Source organism: Puntigrus tetrazona, chromosome 16 (assembly GCF_018831695.1).
Source record: "Puntigrus tetrazona isolate hp1 chromosome 16, ASM1883169v1, whole genome shotgun sequence".
Taxonomy (NCBI): Eukaryota; Metazoa; Chordata; class Actinopteri; order Cypriniformes; family Cyprinidae; genus Puntigrus; species Puntigrus tetrazona.
In genome coordinates this window covers 7781664-7794189 of record NC_056714.1, presented here as the reverse complement: position 1 = coordinate 7794189, position 12526 = coordinate 7781664, and the positions used below count along the sequence as shown (strand labels likewise).

General features: G+C 40.1%; 1 protein-coding gene across 1 annotated transcript; it reads right to left on the bottom strand.

Annotated features, from left to right (window-relative positions):
* Positions 1 to 3642: 3642 nt before the first annotated feature.
* LOC122360798 (zymogen granule membrane protein 16-like) lies at positions 3643 to 4449 on the bottom strand (the record flags this gene model as incomplete). Its single annotated transcript, XM_043261659.1, is given in 3 exon segments — positions 3643 to 4071; positions 4311 to 4365; positions 4368 to 4449. Coding segments are annotated over 3 exon segments (447 nt in total), but the record flags the coding sequence as incomplete, so codon positions are not given.
* Positions 4450 to 12526: the final 8077 nt, after the last annotated feature.

The window sequence follows — 12526 nt, the reverse complement described above, 5'->3', positions numbered from 1 at the left end:
GCCGCTTCCCAAGATGGATGCCGCCTGCCCAGAGCCGCTTCCCAAGATGGATGCCGCCTGCCCAGAGCCGCTTCCCAAGATGGTCGCCGCCTGCCCAGAGCCGCTTCCCAAGATGGTCGCCGCCTGCCCAGAGCCGCTTCCCAAGATGGTACGCCGCCTGCCCAGAGCCGCTTCCCAAGATGGTCGCCGCCTGCCCTGCGCGCTTTCCAACATGGCCGCCTGCCCTGCGCCTTTCCAACATGGCCGCCTGCCGTGCAAAGCCTCCAGTGCCCGGCGCCTCGTGCCAAGCCTCCAGTGCCCGCGCCTCGTGCCAAGCCTTCAGTGCCCGCGCCTGCGTGCCAAGCCTCCAGTGCCCGCGCCTCGTGCCAAGCCTCCAGTGCCCGCGCCTCGTGCCAAGCCTCCAGTGCCCGCGCCTCGTGCCAAGCCTCCAGTGCCGGCGCCTGCGTACCAAGCCTCCAGTGCCGGCGCGCCGTGCCAAGCCTCCAGTGCCCGCGCTCGTGCCAAGCCTCCAGTGCCGGCGCCTGCGTGCAAAGCCTCCAGTGCCCGCGCCTCGTGCAAAGCCTCCAGTGCCCGCGCCTCGTGCAAAGCCTCCAGTGCCCGCGCCTGCGTGCAAAGCCTCCAGTGCCCGCGCCTCGTGCAAAGCCTCAAGTTATCCCACCCTCCCACCCTTGCTACACGTCGTCAATGGATCCCAGCAGCCCCTGCACTCATCCTCCTCCCTCCACCTGGAGCTCGTCACGGGTCTGCCAGTCTCCATCGCCGCCGTGGGTGAAGGATCCTCGCTTCACCGTCCCGCCTCCAGTCCCAGACTCCACCTCGGCTTGTAGACCCGCCGGCTTCCCTTAGGCTCCTAGCTCCCTCCTCTCTACCGTGCTCCGTCATTCCACCAGCTTCACCAGGCTCCATCGTCTCTCCGGCTACGCCTTGGTCGGTCGTCGACCATCCGTCGCCTCAGGATTCCACTCCTCCAGCTTCGCCTCGTCCCTCCATCCCTCCGGCTCTGTCAGGCTCCTCCCTTCCCCCGGCTCCACCTCAGTCCTCTGTCGCTCTGGCTCCGCCGCGTCCTTCTCGTCCCCCGTCTCCGCATCAGTCGCCGAAGTCTGCGGTATCGCCTAGGACCTCCAGCGCCGCTGTGTCGCCCTGGCTCTTCGGCTCTCCGCCTCCGCCTCCGCCTCAGTCTCCCCGACCACCTGCTCCGCCGCCGTCGGTCGGCTCCATGGGGTTGATGACCGTTACCTCTCCATGGCTCCTCCCTCCGTCGGCTCCACCACTGACCATCATGGCTGGGCTCTGGATCGCCTCCCGCCCCAGACTCCTCCCGTCTTCACCCTGGCTCCTCCCACCGTCTCTTCCTCCCTGGTCTCAGTGTGCTGACTCCCTCCCGGAACCCCCTCCCAAGCTCACAGTTATGTTTTGTGTTGTGGGCGCCAGGAGTCGCTCCTAGGAGGGGGCTATGTCACCAAGCCAGCAGAGGAGCCCTGACCTCTGGGTGATCTGCGATCACTCCCTCTGCTGCTACTTCCTGTCAGAGGACTATAAATACTGCAGCAAGCCACTCAACTGCAGGTTGCATTGTTTCGCCTGTTGTATTGTAGTTATATCGTTCGTGGATTATTGTCTCTGGTTTTGACCCTGTCTGTATTCTGATTCTCTGATTGTTTGCCGCCTGACCTGACCTCTGCCTGTCTCTGGATTTTGTTATTGCCTCACCTCCTATATATCTGTTAGCCCTGTTCGACGCCTGCCTGTTATGACCATGCCTTCGTTTAATAAAAGCCTGCACATGGATCCTGCGCCTCAGACCGTTCATTCGTGACATGAGTAAGTGAATACACTTTTAGGATTTAATAATTTAATTAATTAATTTAATAAAGGTTAATATGTTTCTGGCAAGTTGTATGTTTGGAATGTATTCTTATATATATACACAAAATATATGATATTTCTTAACACACACATCTGCTCAAAATTAAAAGGTGAATGACGCATATATATCATTTTTACGTTAAATCGTTAGTCTTTTTAATTATTACAATAATAACAAATATAAGTCTAAGGGTTGTTTGTGCAGTGATGTACCTGTTTAGTGTAGAAAAACAAAACAAACAAGCGATTAGACTAATAAGCACCGAACCAGCCCTTTAAGTAGAGAGTAACTTTTCTCTGTACTCCACTACATTTGGAATGAATGTTTCAGTGACTCATTACATTTTGCACTGCACCTAGCTTTGCTGCAGTAGTTTATTCATGCTACAAAATAAGCGCTATCACCAACTACAGGGTACTGCAAGTGCTATATGTTGTGCAATTTACTATTACCCAAACTTGTCAAGAAGGTTACTTTACGTGAATGTAAGCCCCTCAGCCAGCAGTTGTGCATCACAGGTGTTTTATATTTGACTCCAGCTGGTAATGAGGCCCAAACCAGCACATCCAGCGAGAGAAGAACCTTAAAATGATTTTATTTATCTGTCATACTGAAGAGACCTTCTTGAGCGGTATTTTTTTTGTTTTGCTTTAGCAGTTTTGAGGAGTTCAATTTTATTCTGGTTTTAGAAAATAAGTTTGATTGCCCTTTTCGTAATAGTCTCTTTCCTGTTTTTGTTGCATTTGTTACCTTGACTTGGACATTTGTCACTTTCTGTCTCCCATGGTGTTTGTCAGTTTGTATCTTATCTCATTCAGCTTGTTAGCCTGCTGTGTACTGTATATTCAGCCCTAGTGTTTCTTTAGTTCTTTGCGAGTTGTTGAATGTAATGGCTGTCTTTTGTCTGCCAATCTGTTTCAGTTCCCTGTGGTTTTTGGCTTATTATTTGTTCTAGCTCTCTCTGCACATAGATCCGTGCCTCTGCCTGTTTCTCCCCTGCTTCTCCTATACTTCATACAATATGCAAGTACTGTTAAAGCAGATACTCGAATATTTTTAATCAAGTTGTTTTGGAAATGGTGACTTGTAACTTGTAGAGCAATAATTTTCACTGTAAGGTATCTGTACTTTTACTTTTAAGTATGGCTTTTAGTTACTCTTCACACCACTGTAAATTTTCAATATACACTGAAATGGCATAAGGGTAATGGCATTGGTGACGCACACTATATTCTGTTCTAAATTAACTTTTTGTTTAACACTTAAAATGTTTGAGAATTTTTAAAAGAAAACAAAAATGTAAAATGCAGCACTGAAACAGTAATTAAAGCAACAGTAATTAGCAGTAAAAAGACGTCCCTGCTTGACACATCACAAATTAATAATTTTTAATAATGTTTCTTGTTATTTTATCATGAACAATGCACATTAAGTATGGTTTTGTGTTGCATTTTATTTAATTCTCTTTTCTTCATTACTTTAGTGTCATTTGTTACCCTGATAAATATTGACATCATATTGCCTGAGGAAATATATTATGTTATAAAATATACATACTGTTTATAACATATTCAGTGGCATATTCATGTGATGTATTCAGGTTTTTGTACATTTTCCTCATGTCAAGCTGTACAAGTTCCCATTTTTTAGCCTGTTTATTATTTTATCCATATATCACACATTTAAGGCATTTGGATATTATTGTAGTTTATTCATATCTTTGTAATAAACGAATAAATGAATTACTCAATGAGACAAACTGCCACAGACACAAGAACACTCTATGAATGTATTACAGGTAAAACAATATAATCAAATCATTAAAGTTACACAAGTACAAGATTATTTCATCTCTGTAGATTAGTAAAGTCACAAAATTTATGCTAAAAATATTTTACTTCATACGTATTGCGGCCCAGTGAGCCCCAATAGAGGTGATGCCCATTCCATTCTGTCGTCCACTGAGAAAACGCAGCTCATTTCCTTTCTGGGTTGGATAGAAGTTAAATGAGAACCCACTAGACTGTCCCACTTTAAATAAGCGCCCCTGATTAGTGACAAACACAAGCTCATAGATGTAACCAGAGTAATACTTTCCAGAGATCTGAATAATTGCTTCTTTGTCACCGAGTGTAATTTCCGATGGATTGCCACTATTTACACCAACCAGTGCCGTCCAGTTACTCTCGTACTTCAGCTGGAACCTAATAGGTAATGTAGGAAATGTTCAATAGTGCATATGCCATAAACAATGACATGCATAATGTAAAATTCTATTACATACATTAAATCACAAATGCTTCCCTGAGAGAAGCATTCGTAGTATCAATTGATGCCAATAAATTAAAGTCATAATTTAAAAAAAAGTAATAATTGTTAAATTTTTGGTAATTTGAAAGTATGGGTGATTCGAAATCTGTCGAGTGGTGCTTGAGAAACTTACCCAGTGATGTAGTTACTGGATGCCCAGTAGTTATTGGATTCCCAGACTCTGATACGGTGATACAACCCTCACTGGCGGTGGAAAATTCAGTCCCACTGCCATCTCCAACAGCAGGGGAGTAAGAGAAAAGATCAGGTAAAGCTGAAAAAATGAATAATAGCTTTCAAAACAGTCTTGCACGTATTATTGCGTCTATGAAGGATTATTCAAGAAAATAAATGGCAGAGCTGTAGTCACTCTTGTTTACATTGTACCTGTATATTGTATTTCTATATTTAGTTGTTTATTTATCTGCTTACTTATTTAAAAACCGAACAATTGTATCAGTGTTGTAATACTCACGCTGCCATGCTTATGGCATAAACTGCAGACAGAATCAGAAAAAACTGCAACATTTTTGAATAAATTGCTGAAATCTAAGGGAATAATAAGAAATTAAGTGTTTGTGATCCTGAACCACAAAACCAGTCACAATTAAACATGGGTATAGTTGTAGCAATACTAAAACATACACTGTGGGTCATAATAAAACACTTATTAATGATTATATGATGACAACCAACTAATTCATTAGCTAATCTATAACATACTGCTAACTGATTACTGCATATAGAAAAGTTACCATCTATAACGGTAAAAAATTATAAATATTTCAATTACCTGTAGATGGTATGTGGTTGATAGTCAAAGAGACTAGTGTGTTGACTAAACCTGCTCGTACACTTTTTTGCTGATCAGACTTTTGTTATTAGTTGAACAAAATGTCTTTTGTTTCGGTTTTCTGTGACACTCCTTAGATGGAATGTTTTAGAACTATTATTGGCATCACAATAAGAATCTCAGCTACCACAAGTTTTTTTTTTCAATTTTAAAACTAATACTTTTTTGCCACCTTTGATCTATAAAGTTCACTCTAATAAATAAATCTACAAAAAACGTTGCTGGGGCAGTACCTCTTTAAAAGGTACATGTTTGTACCTTAAAGGTACGTATTAGTGCTTAAAATGTGTACAGATTTGAACATAATAGGTACAAAAGAGGAGCTTTTCAAAAGGTACCTCTCCAGTGACAGCTTTTGTACCTTTATTTCTGAGAGTGGTCTGTCTGCATTCTGAGCACTGAGATTGACACTGAGCTTCTGTAGATTGAACCTTTTTGTTTTTCAGGCTACAAAAATGTATACAGGCTACAAAAGAACCCTCACTATTAATGAGACTGATACCTGCATTCTAATGTCATTTGTATTATACAGTATAGCTAATTTTCGTACAACAATAAGAATTTGAATTTTAAATTTAATAAGTTGATTTCATTTATTTCTCATCAATCAATCGTGGAAACAGTTGTCCCAAAAACAATTTAGCAGAAATTTAAAAAAAGGGGAAAAATTTAGATGCAACTGTTATGATCTTGAGCTGCTGGAGTGCCCACGAACTGCCCTAGAGGGCACTCCCCCCTGGATGGTTTGTGCTACCTCTGTTTGCATTTCTTTGTCCCTGTTCAAAGATTGAAGTGTGTGTGTCTCTCATTGTTCCTGTGTATATGTAACAATTATTGGATTTCAATTAAATTTTCAATGCAGCTATGTCAGATTGTGCGTCTGGTTCTGGTGGTCATCTAGGTGTTCTGGTCTCCAATGAACGTCATCTCTGGGTGCTGATCCACCATCTGATCTGGATACAAACTGAGAAACAGAATAAGAAAGAAACAGACTAACATTAGCGTAGATGCCATTCTTTTACAATGTATTGAGTACATTGTGTTTTATGAGAAGTGTTCCTGGTTCCAGGTCATCTAATTAATGCAGCCTAAAAATCCTTTAATGGATTTGAATAATATAAGCGTATTAGTGTTTTATGTGAAGGCTATGTTAAAAATATGTATCTTTAATCTTAAAGTGACAGAGTGTGTCTGCTTCCCGAACAGTGTTAGGGAGTGTAATGACAGCGTTGAGGCAGAATTAGAATCCATTCGCAGATGTTTAATAGGGCAAATCCAAACGGCAATGTCGGTAAGCAGGCAGTGGGTCAAAACCAATAATACAATCCAAACCAGGCAAACAGAGCAAAAGGGGCAAATCCAAAGAATAGTGACCAGAAAACAAGGCATAATCATACACAAGGAATTCAGGCAGAATAACTTAAATAACGCTCAGTAAGGCAGAACTGGCAATACTTCGCATTTGAGCACATGGAGGGCCTCTGGTTATAAAGCCTTCAAACAGGAAGTAGTTGCAGAGGAAGTCTGATGGTTGAGCACAGTTAGTACTCGGGCAAGCGCCTGATATGTTCGGACTCAGTTTTAGAATATATTAGGATGTCGTCAATGTAGCGATGACAAACCAATTGATACTGTCCTTGAAGATTTTGTTGATGAATGATTGTAAGATAGTGGTTTAGTTGGCTAGTTCATACGGCATTACCTGATACTCATAGTGCCCCCTGATGGTGAGAAATGCAGTCTTCAACTAGTCGCCCTCCTTGATGCGGATTAGATTTTAGGCACTCCTCAAGTCCAGTTTTGTGTAGATGGTGGCCTCCTAGGGTCGGTAAGGTGGCAGTTGTGTCGCTTTGACTTTACTAAATACATCAGAGAGGTCCTGGTAGCAAGCAGGGATATTTATGGGTTTATCCAGGCAGGGTTTTCTATGCTGGTTGTGAGGCACATTTGGGGATTATTCGGGAAGCAGTGATTTTGACAGAAGGTCGACCAACCAGTGAGTTCTCTGTTAAACCAGGAAATGTTAGGATCATGACTGCATAGCCAGGCGCCACAGTAAAAACACAAACAAAGTCGTCTGTGTTTCTCCCTCTCTCCCTCAGAAAGCCAGGAAATGTTGAGTTGCATGGGTTCGATTTCTTGACATGTCTCGGCCTTGGTTGGTGTTGGTGAATTAAGCGGATCCCCTTTCTTCATTTTAGTTTTGGGATTGTCTCATGAGGTGAGGTCTCATGACTGTCTCATGAATTCTGATGGCCAGGTTAACAAACTCAGAAAAACCCAAATCCTCCCCTTTGCAGGCTAGTTCTGTCTGTAGTTCGGTTGATAAACTTGAAACATGGCTTTCACAGCAACATCATTCCAGCCACTTTGGGCACGAGAGGTTTTGAATTCGATTGCATACTAATAATCTGGGTTGAAATATCTTGGCCTCCAGAGGGGTATTCAAAAACTTCTCTGATAAGTAAGGTTAACATGAGAGCACACTTCTTTTCCTCTGATTCAAATCTTTCACCCTGATGATCAAAGTACACTCTGGCTTGGCGAATAAGACCCTTGCATTGTTCGGCTTTTCACTTAAACAGTTGATATCATGTTATGCAAACATGTGTACGTACTGTATCTACAGTTCTACAATAAAGGTCTGTTTAGAGAACCATATAGTCTCCTGTCTTCCTTTTAAGACACTTTTCCATCTACTAAACCACCCTCTCTAATGTGCATATAATTCTTTGTATGTGTATAAATAGTGGGGTTGATAAAACTGTCCTGGGGAGCCCACTGATTCAAGTCCTGTATTTTATATTGGAAAGGCAAAGACGTTCCTGGATGTAGATACTCTATCCCATAGCATGCGGAGTACCAAGGTAATGTCTTTGGTGGTCTCCTCTCTCTTCAAAACCTTTGGCACCCCTGCTGTCTTTTCATCGTTACCTTTGCTCTGTGCTGCAGGTCCATTCACCACATCATCAGTGGCCAGTTGTTCCTCCACCCCCACATCTTCTCCTTCATCTCCTTCCTTTTCAGGTTCACTGAACTGGACAACCAGTAATTTGGTTTCCTCTAACTCATTTCTGTCAAAAGATTGCAGGTCTTTAAATGCAGACGCGAGTTTGTGTTTTTGTCCCACAGGTTGCTGAAGCTGGGCCGCAGGTAAGTAGTAATAATCACATTCTTCATCATCTTCTGAGTCACAATCATGCTTTTTTCCGTGAAGGTTGGTCTGCATTTTTTCCTCTTCGCTTTTGGCTCTGGTTGGTGCTCCAATTTAAATGGTAGGTAGTGACATGGTAACAAAAGGTTTCGGTGTGTAGAACCCTTGACCTTCCTTTTCCTCTTTCCAGTTTTACCTCATAGACAGAACTACCTTTTCCCACTTGGCGAACCACTGTGTGTATTGCGTCCTCCCAATGATTTTCCAATGAGTGCAGCACAAATGGGTTTTATTTAATCTCCGTTTTGTGGTAGCAGAGGTAAGATTTACATTTATTTTTTAATCTAATCTACACTGCTTCCTATGATCTGCCCAGTGATCTGCTTGACATGCTTTTGAGCAGTATAGCATCTGCCTACAATTGCACAGTTCCTCAACATTAGGTTAGAATGGATGGTGCCATAATATGTACAGCTTTGAGGGGACTCTTCTTCAGCACCGGTCACTGCCTGTCGAGGCCGTGACCCAGCCTCGTTTAAATGACCTACCTGATGCATCATGGGTACCCATGGTCGACAGCCAGCTGAGAAATGGTCACTATCATCACACTTGTAACAGTGAGTACAATAGATATCTAATCTACTTTGTCGGCATGCAAGGCATTTCCTTACCCGACTTGGAGGGAACTGATAACGTTGCACTGGGAATCACTGTGTGTCGCTGAATTGCCATTCTCTGCTGATCAGATTGCTGCCAGTAACCTGGAGGTGCATACTGATTTGGTGGATAAGGTGTACTGGTGACTCCTGTCACTGGAGGAGGACATTGAGTAGACATGACCTAAGGTTGTTTAATTGACTCTCAAATTTGAGAAACTTCGGCACTAAGGTCTTTCAACAGAGCCATGCCTGTGCGCATTTCTCTCAGCTCAGTTTTTTTCTGGATATTTCGGACATATTTGTTTCCCTTTAGGTATGTCCCCGGATTGAACTGTGTGCAATTTCTGGGCATTTGGCTGGACTTGTTTTTTTTTTTTTTTTTGTCGCTCGGTTTCGTGAGCACATGCCTGATTGACTTTGTCAAACAGCAGTTCATCACTCACATCAGCTTGTGTCAAATAAGGCCGCAGGTCACCTCTAATGCTGGCCTGGTCACCTCGTTCTGCAGGCCTGTCAGCACAGTATAAAGGAACATACTCTGGACTAACTTCAAACTAGATTCAGCTTCCTGGGATGCAAACAAAATCTTTTGTCTTAAGTTTAGGCTTAAGTCTTTTCTTTTTCTTTTTCTTTTTCTTCTTTTTTTTTTACAACCACCACACAATCTATGACATATGCATGTAAGTAATTGCACTCTTTTCTTTCTTTTTTAAAAGGAAAGACAAACTATTATTGCTATTATTACTACTATTATGCAACACGAAGCAAAACACACACACCTGCACCAGAAGAAAAAGATAACTGAAAGTATGTCTGTTTAATGTTTATTTATAACCTCCCAGGTGCACGCATTCACTATTGTCACCAACTGAGGTTATTTAACAAATTTGTTTGTGATACACAAACTTAATAACTGGTCGAACAAGAGTGTTCTCATAAGTATCGAGAGTAGCTTTTTATAGGTAGTGTAAGTTAAAACTGTTTATGTGGTATATTGTGTGAAGCACAGTCAACTCAATTACATCAAATGAGCTGAAAGTATTTATACACAAACATCTGACGCAGATGTTGACAAATTACTAAAGCACATACTATTTTTTTTTTCTTAAGGATGTCCTTTTCGTTTGCTAATACCTTGATAAAACAATCAGTTCTCAAAAGAGAAAAATATGATGATCAATGACAGCTTTAAAGTCAAACTTAATGGTTGTCTATTAGGTATGTAAAGCTTTTGAAATGCATGTGACTTGAGGCTGACTTCTAATTAGCTTGTTTCAGACTGTCCTTGGGGCACCTCAGACCCTCCCACTTTTGATTTTTTTTTATATGCCTTATGTGATTGGACAATCATTCTCGACTGACAAATAGGGGCAACATTTATTCCGAAATTGAAGTACCGTAAATTCTGAACTATAAAGCGCCCCTGCATATAAGCCGCATCCGCTCTATTTTTAAAAATAAAAAAATAAAAAAATAAACAAGCCGCACCTGCATATAAGCCGCATCCGCTCTATTTAAAAAAGTTTTGCTCTTCCCGCTGCCTCCTCCAGCGTCTCACCATAGACTCATTGACGCTAAGCTTCCGAGCAGCAGCGTGGTGTCCTTCTTGTATAACGAGATCGATGGCCTTCAATTAAAACTTGCATCATACGAACTTCTTCGTGTGGGTTCCATGATGAAGGGGTGAGGATTTGAAAAGATAGAGTTTGACAGGATTGGTCATTTGTCGTCCTTCTATCCGCTTCTACCGACTTATATCTGCTAAAGAGGAACTAGCGTATTCTTCTTTGTATTTATTTTGTCTTAGTTTTGATTCTAATTCCGGTTAGAGCGCCCCTAGCGGTGGGAAAAACCTGCAGAATAGCCGCACCTTTGTATTAGCCGCATGGTTCAAAACCTATGAAAAAAGTAGCGGCTTATAGTCCAGAATTTACGGTAAATTGATTTGATTTTAACTTTACAAAACATCCTTTGCAAGAAAAGCATTTAAATGAAGAATGTATATAAATATGTGGATCATGGAGCTTGGATGCGATGGAAGTCATGCCTTTTATTGTTTTCTGCTTGTTATTTCAAAATCCTGTCACTGGATTGTGGGCAAAGACAGAGAATGTAACTGAAACACTGAATTTACATTATGCATCAACATCACATTTGCACACACAATTAAAATTCATGTTTTCTCCCAAAATTAATATAATAAAGAGAACAATAAAAAAAAATGCTATTAACCAGATAATTATACATTTTAATAAACATTTCTGTTCAGAACGATTGAAATGTATTTTGTTTTCATTTCTGTTTTTGTTCCTGTTAAATGTCATTTATGAAAAATATGAAAAAAAAAAATATGATCTGTAAGTATTTAACAAGTATTTAAGTTATTATATTTGGCATTATTACATTTAATGATATATATATATATATATATATATATATATATATATATATATATATATATATATATATATATATATATATATATATATATATATATATGTTTAATATATATGTAACTGCATTATTGAAAGAATGGTGATTAGTGTTTTTGTCATTCCTAAGATGATAAAAGATAATCACTGGAATTTAATATGAATAAATATAAAGTTATTACATGCAGTTATACTTGATGTGGTTGATATTTGAGTCTGGTTTGCTGACTAAACCTTCCTGCATTTATATTCTCCTAGTCAAACAGCTTGTTGGACAAGTTACGATTGTCATTCTGTCTCATTTATGTCACACTTCAAATACAATATTTTGGAATGCAAAAGAAGTTTTGGTCCAAGTGTAAAGAATGATTAGAAAGATGTATACAACTTTGCTTGAGTGTGTTTTTTTAAATAAATAAAAAATATACAAAATGTACCAAATGACAAAAGGGTTATACATGAAAAAGCACTTTTTATATATTAGAACACTTCATTCATTTTAAAATGTAAGCAACTTTTGCTGAATCACACCATTAATGAATTGTAGCTCCATTAAAAATGTGATGTTCATGGTCAAAAAATATGAATAGTTCTGTGCCAATTACATAGAGTAAAAAAAGATGTTAATATCTGGATGAGCAGATTCAGTTAGTTGAAGAAAGATATTAAAAACAACTAAAGTACACTAATAATAATAATAATAATAATAATAATAATAATAAACACTGTGCAAACACAGTCAGAGGTTTCAGTCCTAGCTGGACTATCTTCAGTGCTAAAGTTTCAAACATTATTTAGCAAACATTTAAGAAGACCAGGACACAAAACAGAGATGTCAGATGATTCAACTAAATCAGAAGAGTAATAAATGATTGACAATCACCACCGATAAGGGTGAGATTGACTTAACAGCAACATAGTAATAGAAAAAAAAATGTGATGGACAGAAAAAGCCTTTAAAGAAAGATTTAAAGTTTCATTAGGACCAAAAGGTTGCTCAGTTTTAACTTGAAAATTCCAAAGGCTTGTAAGTCACATTGTAAGTCTTTGATCAGTGTTGGAGTCCCTGTGGATTCATTTACTCAATTCCACAATTAACTAGAGTATGTGCAGGTTGATTTGCATCCTTAAAGTGTCTAGCTACTCCAGATTTTATAAAGGGAATTGGACAGTGTTCCATTATCTATTGAAACCAAATGAATTGTATATTGGTGCGTACAGAATTCATATACTCTTAAAAAATTTTTTTTT